The 18,698-nt window shown below is 46.3% G+C and overlaps 2 protein-coding genes across 4 annotated transcripts in view; one reads left to right on the top strand and one right to left on the bottom strand.

The window, feature by feature from the left end:
* Polr2I (RNA polymerase II subunit RpII15) overlaps positions 1-18,698 on the bottom strand; it is a 119,361-nt gene that overhangs the window by 45,449 nt on the left and 55,214 nt on the right. Inside the window, exon 5 of one of the 3 annotated variants that reach the window (XM_075698202.1) lies at positions 4,083-4,241. The exons of the other annotated variants lie outside the window; for them this stretch is intronic. Within the exon in view, the coding sequence (XP_075554317.1) occupies positions 4,179-4,241 (63 nt within the window). The 3' untranslated portion in view covers positions 4,083-4,178. Of the gene's footprint in view, positions 1-4,082; positions 4,242-18,698 lie in introns of those variants that run through there. 3 annotated transcript variants of the gene reach the window in all.
* Positions 15,180-16,944, top strand: LOC142587991 (uncharacterized). The gene is made up of 8 exons (XM_075699400.1): positions 15,180-15,291; positions 15,396-15,497; positions 15,586-15,672; positions 15,766-15,819; positions 15,936-16,017; positions 16,095-16,217; positions 16,645-16,722; positions 16,796-16,944. The coding sequence occupies exons 5-8, from the start codon at positions 15,954-15,956 to the stop codon at positions 16,942-16,944; spliced, it is 414 nt and encodes a 137-aa protein (XP_075555515.1). The 5' UTR covers positions 15,180-15,291; positions 15,396-15,497; positions 15,586-15,672; positions 15,766-15,819; positions 15,936-15,953.

The following is an 18,698-nucleotide window of genomic DNA, read 5'->3' as shown; positions in this document are numbered from 1 at the left end:
GAAAAGGTGCCTGGAATAAAAAAAAAGCTGTGCTGCAACCATCTCGGCAACATCTTGTCCCTTTAATAAAAATTGTGCTTCCATATTAACTTGAGCCCTCCAGTTTAGAGTAAAGTACCAGTGCACTTATGAACAATGAATCAATTCTCAAAGAGCATGTGCAGTCCAGCCAAAAGCAGGGGCAAGAATCCGCATTGCGCTCCTGCATTGAAGGTGAATAACACGTACCATAATGGCGAATGTGCTTTAGTCAGCTTCCCTGCAATATGAATTTGTAATGTACAAAGAATTGTCAATGAAGCTTACCACGAGCACAGATGCACTTGCAAATTATGTCACAATTGAAAATAATGAACACAGTGTAAACCTATGTGCCCTTCCCACTCTTAGTATGCTTTACTGCACGATGCTTATTTACACCCCTGTATTGCAGTGTAGCAAGCTACAAAAGAAACTTTGCATATTTAGGCTTTTTCGGATTATCTTTCTCACACTATACTAATATTTCGCGGTGCAGCATACTAAAAGTGAAAAGGGGCCACTGTCACTGGACATAATACGAGGGCCATTTTTTTTTCAACCTCCGATAGGCTATAAATAAAAGACAAGTTCATCTAAAACAATAATTTTATTACCAAAAGATTAGTACAGTTATGGTTACTTTTCGACATAATCACCGAAGAGATTGAGGCATTTGTCATATCTGTGGACAAGCTTTGCAATACCCTTTTCAAAAAAAGTTGCCGCCAATGAATTCAAGTAGTCCTTGACGTTGGTTTGAAAGCACTTCCCACCAAGCCACGTCTTCAGTCCAGGAAACAGATGAAAGTCACAGGGTGCTAAGTCTGGACTGTATGGCGGATGATCGAAAATGTCCCATCCAAATTGTTCGAGAAGCCGTTGAGTTGCTCCAGCAGTGTGTGGACGGGCATTGTCATGGATCAGAATTGTCATGGATCAGAATAACTCCAGCGGTCAGCTTTCCTCGTTTGTTCTGAATGGCTCTACGCAAACGTCGTAAAGTTTCACAATAAACAGCTGCAGTGATTGTGGTTCCGGGCTCCATAAACTCCACAAGCAACACACCTTGTTGATCCCAAAACAGTAGCCATGGTCTTTCAGTTGTTGAAGGTTTTTTTTAATTTCTTTGGTTTGTTTGGTGAATTTGAATGCATCCATTGTTGTGATTGTCGTTTTGTTTCCGGTGTGTCGTATTGAATCCAGGTTTCATCCCCAGCCACAATTGATTTCAAAAGGTTGTCTCCTTCATCCTGATAACGCTCAAGGAACTCAAAAGCTGACGCCATTCGTTGAGTTTTGTGGCCGTCCGTCAACATTTTTGGGACCCAACGTGCACAAAGTTTTTTGTAGCCGTAACCGTTCAGTAACAATAGAGTACAAAACAGACCTTGAAACTTCTGGAAATTCCGTAGATAAAGCAGTAATGGTGAATCTGCGGTTTTCTTTACCCATTCTGTCAATTTGTTGAACCAGGTCATCTGAAACGACAGATTTGCGTCTTTGGCCCCCTTCATCATGCACATCATTACGTCCATCTTTAAAATTTCGACACCATTCACGCACAACACCATCACTCATGAAGTTTTCCCCATAAACTCGACTCATTCTCCGATGGATTTCTGCAGCACCATGGCCTTCAGCCTGTAGAAAACGAATAACACTTCGCAATTGACACTTAGCGGGAGCAACAATAATGGCAGCCATGTTTACGTGGCTGTAGCACAATGCCGACTGACGCCTTAATGTCAACAATGGCGGAGTGTGTAGTGCGAGAGCTGCGCAGTTGCCTACAGCGCATGTCCGCTTTCTGCTACCCGCGTAGCGCCTGCACGGAGCGATCGGAGGTTGAAAAAAAAAAAGCGGCCCTCGTAAGAGTTCTATAATCATACACTCGCGAACCTGCCGCCTCTCAGGTCACCTAAGTGGACATACTATGCTGGCTGATAGCGGCCCTCTCCTACTTTTAGTAAGCCTCACTGCGTAACTAAAATGTACTGCAGCGAAGAAGCCGTACATTTGTATTGAGTGAATAAACAAATGGTTTTTACAACAGTACAGAAATAAACGTGCACCATGCATCAGTCTACCACACGGAAGAGCGTCGCAACATACGGTAGCTGATTCACACAGGCCGTGTAGCCCACTTATCAGTAGTAAAGGGTATTATGGGTAATTCAAAATTTCAGACACACGTATGTGTTTATTTATACATTCGCACTCCTTGCATTACGCAAGGACTCATTACGCAAAGACTCTCAGAACTTCCACAATAGAAGGTAACTTACAATACACAAACGCAAAGAACAATATTAGTCTCGTTTTCAACTCGGCCGTCATGCAGATGACATATAGCACGGAAAAACGTGAACATGCTGTGTGTTAGCGTCGTAAACTTCACACTAGGCAAGGAGCTAGCACACCACAATCCCGCAACAGCCGCTAATGAGACCAAAACGGGAGCACATATCTGTGAACGTGCAAATGGAGACCCTAAGCCCCTCTGCTCCTCCACCACCCCCGCTGCACGGCTGCACCACTCATTTCAACTACAGCACACCAAACACACATTCAGCGCTGAACAGTGGGCGGTCGACGCAGTTGCATTTACATGACTTGCAGCAAGCAGCACATCCCTCAATGTCCGTTAAGCAATGTCGGACACGGCGACGCCACATCGCGGTTCGCAGAACTTCGCTGCCGAGGCGCTAGGCCAATTCGATATTTCAACTGTAACCACTGCCGGGTTCTCAAGAAAGCACGGGTCACACAATGCAGATTCTGTAGTGCCAGAGCTCACCGAGGCCAAAGCCGCACTGCCGCATCGCCACTACTCACGGCTTTCCGCTAAGTAACACAGAACCTACAACAAACACACAAGCAACGCACGCACGATCACATGAGCAATGTTGAACAACGCGGTCCAGAGAATGATCACGCCAAGGACGAACACGCCACGGCGTCGCTCGGAGCCAGCATCGCGCCTTCTCAAAAATCCCTAAACGATGCTGTCCCTAGGCACCTAGGATCAGGTCACGTGAGGGATTTTTCTACGACAAATAGACGCATGCCCAGAGATATTGTGGCTTGAAAAACGCTGTTCTTTCTTGATTTTGGCCACTTTTTGCCACTTTGGCTGATAAAACTAATTTTTTAGAGCATTTCTAAGTTGTTTACAGTGATGATATTTGGGTATCAGATAGAAAAAGGGTTATAGAAACTGAAGACGTGATTTTCAAAAAATAGATTTTTTGGCAATTTCTCACGATGTGAAAGCCGTGTGCCCTTTTTAAATTGAAGACGACACAACGAGCTATGGAAAGAAGAATGATAGGTGTAACGCTAAGGAATAAGAAAAGAGCAGATTGGGTGAGGGAACAAACGCGAGTTAATGACATCTTAGTTGAAATCAAGAAAAAGAAAGGGGCATGGGCAGGACATCTAATGAGGAGAGAAAATAACCGATGGTCATTAAGGGTTATGGACTGGATTCCAAGGGAAGGGAAGCGTAGAAGGGGGCGGCAGAAAGTTAAATGGGCGGATGAGATTAAGAAGTTTGCAGGGACAACATCGCCACATTAGTACAAGACGGGTAGTTGGACAAGTATGGGAGAGGCCTTTGCCCTGCAGTGGGCGTAGCCAGGCTGGTGATGATGATGAAGCTACAGTTGCCAGGAAGCGGCAACTGTGTAGTTGGTCTATATATATAGTGCCGGGTGTCGTGGCTCTGCCAGCCGGTGTGGTGATTGGTGCAATGCCTCAATATATTGCGAAATAAACACAACATATACAGCTGTGCTCAAATTTCGCATTAGGGAGTATTGTAATCGTCGGTGATTTTTTTTCTTTTTTTACAAATGGCATGCTTCAAAGCAATTTCAGGTTCCCCCATTTTTTTTTTTTTATGCTACACTTTCATCGACTTCTAATTAGGGCAGTGCATCTCTGCCAACGTAAAAGTGTGCAGTGATCGGTTATGAAAAGGCTATTTTCGCCACTAATTAGGCTTTTGAATATGACCACGAGAAAAGAGGCAAGGCATAAATTACACAATTGAAAACACATATATATTAATTTATACTTTATTTCGTGATGCTTATGTACAAAGCCAATAGCATGACACACTGGTTGGAAAAGATTGGGAAGCTTCTCAGGTTGTTTCACTCAGTCCACCGATGAGTGCAGTTTGTGTTTGTGCACACATAGTACAGCCGCATTTCATCCTGCAAACAGTGCAACAATGCAGCTTAAAAGGTCACATTACTCACTACTTTAACCTAAGTATCCATGCCTAGACCAGAAGTTATTGCCCATGCTTTAGTGTTCCCGCTCCATCTCGTGAAACTCGAGAGTTACTTTAACGCACAAAATGGCCCATAAACATGCACTACTGCTTCGCTAGAAGCTGACAAGATGACCCTTGGCTATTGGTTAATGGCTCTTAACACCGGGAAAACCTCTTTGATTTAGTTCATCACCATCATTCTTACACATCAGGAACTTGCACAATTAATGGTGTTAACCTAAACTCTACTTCAACAAAATATTTAGGCATTCTGCTCACCAACAATATTAAGTGGTCTTCTGATATAATGAACATTTTCAATGAAACTAACCATGTCGTTGGCTTTCTATGGCAAAACTTACTTGGCTCCTCCACCTACAAAACAGCTAGCTTACCTAGTGCTCAGTCATCTCAAAGTGGAATATGCATACACCATTAGGGACCCTCACCACCCTTTCTAATGCAATGGGATCCGTTCAGGACTGTGCCTGAGATATATCTTTAACAACCACTCCTATAGCTGCAGTGTAACCGAGCTAAAGTCTGATGCTAACGTCAGCACCCTGCTATCTTGCTGCAAAATTTAGCCTCTTTCACAGGTTTTACTACTTCCACCTAGGCCATTCTGTCACTTCACTCGCTCATTATATGCCAATTCCCAAGTGCTGTCTGTTCTTCTCCCGCCTGAACATCTGCACACTTAGCATCATTCTCCTAACAGTGGCCCTCTCCAACCCAACTAATCTTAAAGGGACGCTAAGGGCTAATACTAAGTAGACGTAAACAGTCCACGAAACCATTCCAGAAACCTTCCATACCAATCCAGAAACCACGCAACGCTTGTTTTGTGCCAAGAAAAGACTTAGTTTACGAGAAAATTGCATCTGAAGGGTCCGAATACCTTCCTTGAAATTCTTTTCTCCCACCATCCAACTGGGGGAGTGGTGATGTTGCATATGCCATCACTGCCTTTTGTTGCTGTCGGTGAGTGAAATGGCATCTGACAAAGGGTGGTACCGAGCCAAGACGGACAAGATCAGAGCGGTGGATTCTCCACTGCAGCTGCTGTTTGGCCAAGTGGTCTAGACTGTTCGGGCATCTCGCGACATCACATGGAAGTTGAATTCTCTGCTATTTGCAGTTTTTGTGAGTTTTGTGAGCCAGCAAAACCAGCACAGCACTACGCGATAACTACTGAAAGGCGAAAGCGTGGGCGGCGCGCAGTCAAGAGAAAATGAAACCGTTCGACCACCCGTGTCGTCAAAGGTAATTTCATTGAGCTCTTTTGTCTAAACATGAAATAGAACTGGACAAGTAGCATTTTATTTCATCTCATAATACAATACGAGGATGTTTTGTGAAATGAGTGGTTGACTAGTGGCAGAAATTAACTGAGGAGTGCTTTCGTCATCGGGCAAGTGCTTGAAGCAGGAGTTGCTAATCATGTCGTGCATTTACCTCAATTTCTCGATTAAGGCTCTGTTCGCGATAATATTGACACCTTAGAGATTCTCAAGCAGTAGTCTATCACTTTAGCTTGACTTAATATTTGCCTTCAGTGTCCCTTTAAGTCTGTATTATGCAATATCAAGTGACCTGAATCCCACCCCTCATAATGGCTCTTCATCAGGGGCAATTGAGGCATTTGAAATAATTCAGTTAGCTATAGCTACTGGTATCTCTTCTTATTTACTGAAATAAGGTGACATTTCACACCTAAAATCAGCCCCTTTATGCAAATATTCCTTTCTAACTACAGCATGGTATGGGCACCCTTAAAGTATCGACACCAAGTTTAAAAGCTCGTCTATCTTTGTTACCCTGTACAATTCGATAATTCTAAAGGTGCAACAATAATCGAACATGGTTCACAACAGCAGGCCTCTAGTGTACTGTATACCAATTTCATACCTGTCAACCTGTGTTCCTTAAAACCCGTAAAAATCCCCCAGAGGAGGGATGAAACTTATATTTCTAAAATTTGTGTCGAGCACACACCTTTCTGGTGTTCATACATGCTTTATTAATGATAATTTAATTTAGATGCAGCTGAAAAGCAGCAGGAAAGTAGCAGAAAACTTGAAACACATAGCAACACACTGTTTTTCGATCACAGTGACATTTTCAGTAAAACTGCTGTCGCCGATTTCACCTGCTATACTGAATCATCATCACCATCATTAGCCTATTTTATGTCCACAGCAGGACGAAAGCCTCTCCCTGCAATCTCCAATTGCCTCTGCCCACTGATTCCACCTGGTGCCTGCGAATTTCTTCATTTCATCGCCCCACCTAGTTTCCTGCCGACCTCGAGTGCACTCCCCTTCTCTTGGCACCCATTCTGTAACCATAACGGTCCACTGGTTATCTAACCCACGCATAACATGACCTGCCCAGCTCCATTTCTTTCTCTTAATGTCAATTAGAATATCGGCTATCCCTGCTTGCTCTCGATCTGCACCGCTCTCTTCCTGTCCCTTAACGTTATGCCGAAAGCCCCTCCACCCACGCGCCACCGCCGCTTTTTTAAATAGCGACAACCTTTGATGTGCGCGGCCTTTTCCTCTCACACAAAATCCAGTTCCAGCATTTCCGGTTTCAATATTTCCGGTTCCGGCGTTTTTGTTTCCTGGAGTTGCGATGCGGGAATTTCCGCTTTGATTGCTGTTAGACAATGGTGACAACGGCTGCCAAACATGCGCCGGCTGCCCGCGCATGCTTGGCAGCCGGCGCTAATCTGAGTAGCTCGCTCTAGCCCATGGTGTAAGATCTTACACCATGCTCTAGTGACTCCACCAAGTGTCATCCGTGCGCATCTGTGCGGTTGGTGTGCTTGCGCTGCACCCGCATGCTTTGCCTGTCGTCCCCTTTTGCTGACAAAGTGCGGAGAGCCATGGGCCGGGGCTGCATCATCGTTGCTGCATGTGTCCAGGATGTCGGAAATCGCCCACCCCAGTGCCTCTTGGCGATAATGACCTGGAAAGTATCCCCTGTCCGGAGCAAATTGAGGAGATTCCCACAACGGCCAATTTCAGTACGCTTTGCGAGGTACGCGTATTTCGTTGCTCATATGCTACATGCTTAGGCGAGCGTGTATATCCTGCTTCCCAAAATCAGTCGCTTTGTTGCTCATGCTATAATCGAAAATATATAGTGTCATTATATTGTAGCCTAGACATTCTTTGTGCGCAGTAAACGCGACCACATTTACATTGTCGTTCAGGGATGGATGGGCCTTAGCAGCAACATTCATCACTAAGCAATAATACCCAAAGTGACATTCATGGCGATGTACTAAATTCTATTCTGCACTACCATGTTTGTTGCACAAGCAGAGCATGTGGCATAATTCCCGAAAAATTGATGCGAAGTGCCATGAGTTTGGGAGCAGTTTAGTCATACTTGAAATAAGAGTATTTTGAAAATAAATATTTCATATATGAATTAAGAGTAATAAATATTATTTATTTATTTATAAATAAACTCAATAATAATCAGTTATGTAAACTGCACCTAATAGTACATCTAAAGTGCCAAACATTGATGTATTATTCTTGGCTCTCATTTACACCGCTATTATAAATAAATGCTGCCTGCCACGCCAGGTCATGAGGGAGGTAGAGCAGTATTGGACCACTACCTCCCTCATGACCTATGAGGTGCAAATTGGCGATTGGACATCGCAGGGAGAGGCCTTCGTCCTACAGTAGACATGAAAAAAAATGGGCTGATGATGATGATGACCTCCCATATTTATGTTCACAGTCGAATACAATCAACACTTTGGATGTCTCATAATCAAATAACTTTGCAAGTGTTTACTGGTTCAGACCATACATTTGTTTACCAGATGTTACAGGGACAGCGAGATAGCAGCAGCATTGCATACATATGCTTTTGCAGACATTGTTGTACCTCAGTGTAGACATTTGGGCTTGTTGGTGTAACATGTTTGCAGATTATCTTCTTGTAGCGCAAAAAAACACACGGACGTAGAAGAACAAAGACACACACAGGTGTTGTATGTCTTCCACGTCTGTGTGTTTTTTACGCACAAGAAAATTCGCAAACATTGTTGTACCGGCTAGCTATAAATATGTGTGCGTGGACTGATGAGTATTGGTGCTATTGAAACTCGCAGGACCACTTCACTGCGGATCAGTTTGACCCACTGACATGCACTGCCACCCCCTCACTCTTCTGCCACATGGGTCAAGAGCAAGGTAAAAAGCCATCAGTGTACAGATACATTCATTTAACTGCACATGCATGTAGTATCCCAAGCTCTTTGTGATATAAATAATCATCAAAATTAATTGCACTCAAACGCAGGTGTGAAGCATGGCATTGACAATGTCTCATCTGAAAAAGAAAACATTTCAATGCAAGGTATGTTATCAAAGCAAGTTGCAACGCTGCTGCCTATAGGTGGAAATCATTTATGAGCTTCAAATTTTACTACTAATCCATGTGATACTCTCAAATTGCAGATGGCTCTCGAAATAATGCACACCTTAAAGAAGTTACATCACAGTGCTTCAGAGGATTGTGCAGTCATGAGCGACTCGCTTCTTTGGCCACAACTTGAGGTATGTATGCTCCTCCAATGCATATTAATATAAGAACTCTCCAGGCCGATAACATTTCTGTGTCACATGGCAAAATGCCACTGTATGTGCTTCAGCAATGCGTAATAAAGGAACTTGCCTAATTCTTTGAACTGCTAAATTCAGTAAACATATTTTTGGTATTGAAGCACAAAAGGGTGCACATGGAGGCTGACACATGCGCATGTTGCATCCTAGTCTGTATGTGCAGACTTTTATACCACAAATAGTAACAATCCCACTTGTCCACCTTTGTGTTAGAAACCTCGTTCTGTACTTCCCGATCCTTAATCTGAATACCCTTTGAATAAAAGTGGTATTCAGTTGCTGCGCTGAAGACGGAAACTAGGAGCACATCACAATACTGGCCTTTTTCTGCAGCCACTTCTATTGATGCACCTTTAATCTAGTGAAGTGCATTTGTTAATTGTTGTACTTTGGACACCAGCAAGCTTATGAGCAGGTGCCTTGCTTCCAATTCAATTTCCAGTGCAACGAAGCCAGAGCGATCTCTTCTCAAGCCAAAAGTGTGTGCACCTAGATTCAGCCTCAGGCAGGTGCCACAGCTACCAGGCAAAAATGGTGTGAGCAAGAATGGTACAAGTATGCTCATATTATTATTGTTGGATGTGCTTTATGACTTAATTGCATGCATATTGCCACATCCTATATGGTCACCGCAGGTATGTGCCAGGCGATGAGAACGACGCTGAAGTAACACGCGAGTAGAAAAACAGAGACAACAATGACGTCACGTTGACTGCTCTCATAAAGTGCTTTTACACGTCCTCGACACCGGCTTTCCCATCTCCTACTAGGCTGTGACACTGGTGGAGGTGGTGGGTAGGACTGCCTCATGATCGGCACCCCTTCGCGGAGCCATACATCGAACGCGGAATCACCTGCGTTCGTCAAAACTCCTGTTCACCGATACAGTTGCTGCCTGCTAGGCCTGATGCCTGAGTTCAACCCTTTGCAGGACCCTGCAAGAACGCGTCTACCGATTTCCGCCATGGCCACTGCAACTCCATCGAAGGTGACGCTGCAGAATCCCAAGGTCCCAGAAAGTTTCCATGGTGACGCTTTTGAAGATGTCCGAGATTGGCTGGACCAATTTGAGTGTGTCGCCAGTTATAATGACTGGGGGTCCCAGCAAAAGTTGTCTGGTGTCTATTTTGCGCTTCAAGACAGTGCACGTACGTGGTTTGTGAACCGGGAGAGAAATTTGACCACGTGGGATGCCTTCCGCACCCAGCTGCTAGACACATTCACTAGTAGCGACAGAAGAGACAACGCGCAGCGCCTTCTCGAATCCCGTATTCAAAAACCAAACGAGAGCGTTGCCATGTTTGCAGAAGATATGGCCCGCCTTTTCCGCAGAGCAGACCCTGAGATGGCCGAAGAAAAGAAGTTGCGCCATCTCTTGCGCGGAGTGAAGGAGGAACTATTTGCCGGGCTCGTGAGGAACCCACCGAAGACAGTGGCCGAATTTACCAAGGAGGCTACCGCTATAGAATGGGCATTACAGCAATGGTACCGCCAATATTATCGCAGAAGCTCGCCGGTGAATGCATCAATTCTACCTGAGAGCTGCAGCATGTCTCTGCATGAAGTCATCCGAGAGATTGTGCGAGAGCAGAACCAGCAGCTCAGGATCTCTCCCATGGCACCAGCGGTGGCTTCTGTCGTTGATATCATTCGGGAAGTTCGAGAGGAGTTTTTGTCGCCCGACTGGCAGGCGGTGCCACGACGATTAAGCTATGCGGAAGCTGTCTGTCGTCCACCTCCCGCCACTTCGATGCTGTTGACACCATCGACCACTACGACGCAGCCATCACCACCACCCCCGACGCCCTATTTTCTACAGTCACAGCCGCCGCCAACTATGCCGTATCGCCGCCAGTCGATCGCTGCGCCTCGTTTCTACGGTGAATCCCCTGCCGGCTACTCGCTTCGAAAGACCGATTTGTGGTGCACCACTGACGGCCGGCCGCTATGCTTTCATTGCGGCGAAGCAGGACATGTTTACCGCGCGTGCCACTACCGCGTGGCTGGGTATCGAAGATTTCCCAACGGCAATTAGCCTGTGTCTGATGCCGCACGTGGCTGCGACGGAAATTCTACAAACTTTCGGCCAGAAAGTTCAGCAATGCCTCGATCGAGTTCCCCATCTCCGGCTCGTTACAGCCCACCGACTCGTTGCGATTTTTCTGACGCCTGTAGGGGCAGGTGCCCTAGCCCGCGCCGGGGAAACTAGAAGCAGCGACCTCCGGTGGTAAGGTTGCAAACCGGCTAGCTACCCAAGAACCCCCATCTCCAACGATCGACGACTCTACAACTCCAACCACGCCCCCTGTAACCAACGCCGTCAGCGCCGATCTTATCGTTTGTATTGGCGGCCATTTGGTGGCCGCTCTCGTCGATACTGGTTCCCATTTTTCGATAATAAGTCAAAAGCTGGCCAACAGGCTGAGAAAAGTGAAGATGCCGTGGACTGGGCCCAACATCACAACTGCCAGCGGCCAGTTGATGACGCCTATTGGAAAATGCACAGCCAGAATAGTAATTGCCGGTGTAACCTTCGACGCCACCCTCGTCATTCTCTTTGAGTGCTGCAAGGAACTTATATTGGGGATGGATTTCTTGAGAGAGTACGGTGCAGTGATTAATGTCCATGACCTCGTCGTCACATTTTATACGAGCTCAGACGACGTCGACCCCGCGGAACACCAGCGACCCCGCTTACGTATCGCCGACGATGACGTCTCGCTTCCGCCGCAAAGCTGTTCCCTCGTACCTGTTATCTGCGACAACTTGAACACCGGGACTAGCGTCGCAGAACACATCACGCACTGGTACTGAGTCAAGGCGTTTCCATCGCCAGGGCCGTAATTAACATATACGACGGACGTGCCAAAGTCCTGCTGACGAATTTTACCAGGGAACGTCGACACATTGTTAAAGGCACGGCTCTTGCTTACTTCGACGAATTTACCTCAGTATAAGACTGCCTCTCAGTGCACTGTGGCTATGCCTGCCCCTGTGGTTGACATCAGTCACACCTTGTCGCCCGTCGAACGCAACAGCCTTCTTGAGCTCATTGATGAGTTTAAGAGCTGCTTCTCATCAAGGTCACGAGTCAGCCAGACGCCGCTCACTAAGCACCGTATTATCACCGAAGACGACGCCAGACCAATTCGGCAGAATGCCTATCGTGTAGCACCGAAAGAGTGCGAGGAAATACAAACCCAAGTGAAGACGATGCTTGAGGACAGGGTTATTCGGCCATCTAAGAGTCCTTGGGCATCGCCTGTCGTATTGGTGAAAAAGAAGGACGGTAGCCTGCGCTTCTGCGTCGACTATCGAAAACTCAACCACATCACAAAGAAAGACGTTTATCCGCTACCGCGTATCGACGATTCACTGGACAGGCTACGAAATGCACGTTACTTTTCGTCGATGGACTTGAAAAGCGGCTACTGGCAAATAGAAGTTGATGAGAGAGACCGCGAGAAGACCGCTTTTGTGACGCCCGACGGACTTTATGAATTTCAGGTGCTCCCCTTCGGTTTGTGTTCGGCGCCAGCAACGTTTCAACGACTAGTGGACACGGTACCTCAGGCCTCAAATGGCAAACCTGTCTGGTGTACCTCGACGACTTGATTGTTTTCTCCGTCACATTTGAGAAACACTTACGGAGACTAAAGACAGTCTTTGAAGCAATACGCTCAGCTGGTCTAACTTTAATACCTGAAAAGTGCCATTTTGGCTTCTAAGAACTTCAATTTCTCGGTCATGTTGTTAGTCGTGAAGGTGTCCGACCTGACCCTGACGAAATTCCTGCCGTTGCTAATTTCCAAACGCCATCAGATAAAAAGGCCGTGCGACGTTTTCTCGGCCTTTGCGCCTACTACCGACACTTTATTGCGGAGTTTTCGCACATCGCATGGCCATTAACACGTCTCGCCAGAGATGTCCCCTTTGTGTGGGGCGAAGACCAGCAACGGGCATTTCACGACCTACAGCGACGGCTGCAGACGCCTACCGTGCTCGCACACTTTGATGAAGACGCGCCTACGATTCTTCATACCGACGCTAGTAATATCGGACTTGGCGCAGTGCTTGTACGGCAGCAGGACGGCACCGAAAGAGTGATTGCTTACACCAGCAGGACGCTATCAAGGACGGAGGCTAACTATTCCACTACAGAAAAAGAATGCCTCGCACTGGTGCAGGCCGTCCTGAAATTTCGGCTATATTTGCATGGTCGGTGTTTCACCGTTGTCAGTGATCATCATGCACTTTGCTGGCTGGCTAATTTAAAAGATCCAGCTGGTCGGCTTGCGCGCTGGGGTCTTTGGCTCTAAGAGTTCGACTTCACGATTGTCTACAAATCAGGGAAACGACACACCGACGCCGACTGCCTTTGTCAGTCTCCTGCTGAGACTGCAGTGCACAACGATGAGGACGCGGCTTTTCTAGGCGTGGTAGATACTGTTGCCGTTTCACGCCACCAACGCGAGGATGCAGAACTGGTTCCTCTTTTCGATTACTTGGAGGGAAAAACAAGCAGCGTGCCGAGGTTATTCGCGAGAAAGCTGCCTTCGTTTTGCTTGCGCCACGATGCTCTCTGTAAAGAGAACTTTTCACCTAGTGGCAGTAGTTGCTTACTCGTCATTCCCACATCTCTTCGCGACGAAGTCCTACATGCCTGTCACAATGAGCCGACCGCTGGTCACTTGGTTTACACCCGCACATTGGCAAGAATTAGGCTAAAGTACTATTGGCCAAGACTTGCGTCGATTATGAAATGTTACATACAGACATTGCTGGATTGCCAGAGCTGCAAAGCAGTACCCGGCAAGCCAGCTGGACTGCTGCATCCTGTCCAGATACCGCAAGCGCCGTTCGAACAAATTGGCATGGACCTTTTAGGTTCGTTTCCACTGTCTACTGTCGGAAATAGATGGACAATCGTCGTCACAGGTTACCTTACTCAATACGCCGAGGTGCTATCCAACGTGGAACAGCAGCCGAAGCAGCGCGATTTTTCATCGAAGCTGTCATCCTAAGGCATGGCGCTACCGCAGTGGTCATAACAGACAGAGGATCTGCGTTCACGGCTGCACTTCTGGACACCATTTTGCAATTAAGTGGTACCACTCACCGAAAGGCCATGGCTTATCATCCCCAAACCAATGGGCTGACAGAACGTTTGAATAAGACTCTGGCAGACATGATGAGTATGTACATTGAAGTCGACCGCAAGAATTGGGATGAGATTTTACCATACGTTACATTTGCGTATAATATGGCACGCCAAGAGACAACATGCGTGACGCCTTTCAACCTCATTTACGGCCGGGAAGTGACAACAATGTTGGACGCAATGCTGCCACACAAGTGCGGTGGCGACGAGACTGGTTCCGAGGAGTTTACGCAATGCGCAGAGGAAGCCAGGCAGCTTGCGCGTTTGCGAATCCAAGAACAACAGGAATACGATGCCCGACACTACAATCTTCGGCACAGACCCGTCACATACAACGTCGGTGACCAGGTGTGGGTCTGGACTCTGATTCGTCGGCGGGGGCTGTCTGAGAAGCTCCTGCGAAGATACTTCGGCCCCTACACAGTTCTGCGCCGCATCAGCGATGTGAATTATGAAATTGTTCCCGACAGCCATAACTGCTCCAAACGCCGGCGGCATCTGCCCGAGGTTGTGCACGTGCTTCGTATGAAGCCATACATTTCCTCATGGCCTCAACTTTGCACCGTCTGTGCACAGCCTTCGGTGGTTGGTGCATCGGGACGATGCCTTTTTTTTTCAAAGGGGGGGAAACTGCCACATCCTATATGGTCGCCGCGGGTATTTGCCAGGCGATGAGAACGACGCTGAAGTAACACGCCAGTAGAAAAACAGAGACGACAATGACATCGCGTTGACTATTTTCATAAAGTGCTTTTACACGTCCTCGACACCGGCTTTCCCATCTCCTAATAGGCTGTGACAATATTTTCAACACATATTATATAATTCAATGCTTATTCTCATCTGTAACCTTCAGGATTTGACCTTATCTCTGCAAATCCTGGGCAATCACTGCTGAAATGATGCCAGGCATCGAACCTGCAGGAGGATGGGCAGCCAGTGACTTGCAGTATGAGCACTGCCAGCGAGTATAAAGTGTAGTGTCATTGACACATCGATGTGTTCTACAAGTTCATGACAGGTAGTGCAAATGTGTTTGTATTTGTGATCTTCAGTGGCCAGCTTTCATCATGTACAACCTGGGCAGTCACTCCTGGAAGAACACTGGGCAGTTCATGCACCCAACACGAACCTAAATAGGCAGCCAGCAACTCGTGCTCTGAGAAAAACTGGTGAGTGTTAACAAGACTGCTAGATGTGCTGTATTTTGCTTTAGCTATGCTGCAGATATACATTGCATAAGTGCCTATCCAACTTCTAGAGGTAATTCTTCCAGAAATACTGCCTGGACAATCAATACTACAACAGCACCAAGTAATTTGCGTGCAGAGTCCAAAGCAGGACACACAACCACCTTTTAGCACTTCAGGCAAATGTGGTAAGTTAAACTTGACAAGTTATCATACTAGACTGTTGGGCATGATATGTGCATTTGGTCAGTAAGCAAGAGCCATTCAAACTTCCAGGACTTAAAATTGGTCCTGGCCAGTCACTGCTAAACCCAAACCCAAGGAAGGATTCAGAGTCAATCATTACTGGCGGGATCACAAGAGGTTAGCGTAGATGAATAGCCCTGCACAAATATAGGGCTCGAGTGTGCTTTTGAATACTGCTGCAAGTATGTATTTGGCATTTACAACTTTCAGAGTCCAGCACCACAAGCACAGGCCAAGGTTAAAGGTTATTAAAATCATGAGCAGGTGAGAATAGATAAAAACATGGAATGTGAAGTTCATGCGTGCAGAGCGGTACTTCATTTGTGGCTGTGACTGAGAATGAGGACTGCAATTGATCATATGCTTTTTTTCTGCATCAGTTCCAGGGCACAACCACTATGCACATGACATGTGCATCATTCAGTGTGCTGAGCTCACCAGAATCTGCAAGCATACCAACTGGTTCGTACAATGCTTACTTTGGTAAATAGTCGAGTCTCCAGATATGTAAATTGTTGAGATAAAAATCTTTTTCATAGACATTGAAGGCCACAGTTCTGCAACGAGTCCTGCCTCCATAGCCATACAAAAGCAGGAAACAGTACCAAGTTACAGTGTGCGTACAAACGTCACTGAAAGAGTACTCAGCAATTGGTTGGAAGGTATTGTAGTGAATTTTATTTCTTTCAATTTGATTTTTTTTTTACAGTTGAAATCTTGTTTTATGCTTTTCCAGACAGTACGTTAGGCAGTATTCACAGTGCAGTACAAAGGTGGTGATAACCTTCACAAGTAGTTCAGCCACAGCTTACCTAGGCTAACAGGGCTTACTGTATTGCAAAATTACTACATTAACGGCCTCTAATGCCCCTTCTCATTACTTCTGGCTACTACTAGTCAGTAGTCAGTTTTGCGCAAGACAATTATGGTGCAGTCAGCATACTTTCATTGAAGCCCTAACTCTCAAAATCAGACACACTTTTGTTTTCCAAATCTAGGAGAAGGGTTTTGTTGTCATGTTTGGAAAGGCTAGAATGGGGGCAGCATTTATCCCTTCCGTCTGGATTCACTTAGCTGGATTATTTGCAGTGTCTCCCGGTACCTCAACGTGCAATCAGTTGGAGAAAGGGGGAAGCTTGGCTTCAAAGGCCCAAGGCCAAGTGTCGGGTAAATACATGTTCAGCATTTTCCATTCATAACTGGATATGCTATTGAGCATTTTTTGTTTGGTTATTTTCAGAAACAAATGCTGAAATAAAGACAGCAGCTGAAATATTGCACCTGAAAAGAAGGCTCTCTGCATCACAGCGGAGAGTCAGTGTATTGGAAATCGAAAACAAGAATCTCAAAGCAGATATACAGTGCTATTCCTGTGTCACCCCTTTGTGAACTGAACCCTGATTGGGATAACTATGGCAGAACTGGTAAAAGGGAAAATGGACACAAGTAGTAGCACAACCCCCATGGTGGCTTAGTAGCTATGGTGTTGCGCTGCTAAGCATGAGGTTGCGCGAACAAATCCCGGCCCAGCAGCCGATTTTGGGTGGGGTCGAAATTCTTTTTCTGTGGCATTTCACCAATTCCATCACAGTTATACCATGTACCAACTTGTGCAACAAGCAATTGCGAATTTCATTTTGATGCATTGCACATACAGGTATTGTAGGCTACCTAGGCTACCAGGCACTTTGTCTGCAGAAAGGGACAATGCGGGGTACAGCATGGAGCACGGAAACTGTTGTGAAGGCATTGAAACTAAAGCTGTCATGCCGCTCTCAAGGATATAACATGGCCCGTGAACTGGGAATGCCTCTACCATCGGAACAAACACTACAGAGAAAATTAGAAGGGTTCAAGTTTGCTCCTGGACTGCTGTTTGAAGTGATAGATTTGCTGAAAATTAAGGTGTGTACTGTTCCTGGTTACTCACTCTCTTCCTATTACAGTGGAATCTCGTTGATACGATTCTCACGGGCACCGAAAATAAAAACGTATTATCCAAAAATCGTATTATCCAAAACAGACTCCAAAAGATCGCGAATAATACATACTTGGCACAGAACTTGCTTTTATTAAAGCACTTTAAAATAATCCGTCACTTTGCGCTGCACTTTTTGCTTTTCGAGGTCCTGCAGCAAGCTTTTCTGGAACTCGTAAAAACGAGTAGCAGTTTCCTCGCTGAGCTCCGCAGACGCGACAAAGCCACGAAGCCCGTCCAAAGCTTCGAGAGCACCGTCAGTATATTTAATGGCCGACGATCGCTGCTGCAATCTCCGGCGTCTTGGTTGTCATCGTCGTTGCTCTCCTCTTCAGCGGTAACATCTGCAATGATGTCTTGGACGGTGCGAAATTCACATGTCGCCAGTTGGTCGTCCGCCGATACAAACTCTTCCGGAGACGCGTCGACATTGAGGTCACCCCAGTCCGGGATGTCAATCTCTGCGCCGTCATCTTCATTTTCCTCAGTATCGCCAGGTGCACAAAAAAAGCCACACTTCTTGAAGCAGTTGGCGATGGTGTCAGGTTTGACGCGATCCCATGACATCGCCAGAAAATGGATGGCATCAAGAAGATCCACCTTCAAGCTGGCATCTTTCCGGTCAATCTTGGCCAAAAAGCGTCTGATCAACAAGCTCCTAAAGTGAAATTTCATGTTTCTAATGATTCCTGCATCTAGGGGCTGCAAGTGGCTGGTGCAGTTGGGCGGCAGGAAAATTACTTTTACGTTTTGCAGCCACGAAGTATCGACAGGGTGCGCGGCACAATTGTCGAGAACCAGAAGAATTCTACGGTTCGCGGCACGCATCCGGGCATCCAGAAATGTGAGGAACTCTGTGAAAAGGGCTCCGGTCATCCATGCCTTCTTATTCGCTTTATAAATGACAGGAAGGCGTGGGTTACGCGAAAAGCAGCGTGGCTTCCAGTATTTGCCAATGACAGTAGGCTTAAGCTTCTCGGTTCCATCAGCGTTGCAGCACAACAATACGGTGACTCTTTCTTTGCTTTTTTTTTCTGCCTTGACACATCTCACCTTTTATGCTGAGACTTTTCTCGGGCTGAAGATTGATGAACAACCCAGCTTCATCTGCGTTGAACACGTCCCTTGGCTGGTACTGAGCAATCACCGCCGGCAGAGTTGAAAG

The sequence above is a fragment of the Dermacentor variabilis genome, chromosome 7 (assembly GCF_050947875.1).
Source record: "Dermacentor variabilis isolate Ectoservices chromosome 7, ASM5094787v1, whole genome shotgun sequence".
In the NCBI taxonomy this organism is placed as follows: domain Eukaryota; kingdom Metazoa; phylum Arthropoda; class Arachnida; order Ixodida; family Ixodidae; genus Dermacentor; species Dermacentor variabilis.
This window is presented reverse-complemented; position numbering and strand designations above follow the sequence as displayed.

Bases quoted from the DNA above. Each gene is read 5' to 3' on its own strand.
- LOC142587991 (XM_075699400.1), top strand. From the start codon at position 15,954: ATGCACATGACATGTGCATCATTCAGTGTGCTGAGCTCACCAGAATCT. The intron at 16,018-16,094 runs GTTCGTACAATG...TCTTTTTCATAG, and splicing joins ATCTGCAAGCATACCAACTG to ACATTGAAGGCCACAGTTCT. The intron at 16,218-16,644 runs GTATTGTAGTGA...GATTATTTGCAG, and splicing joins ACTCAGCAATTGGTTGGAAG to TGTCTCCCGGTACCTCAACG.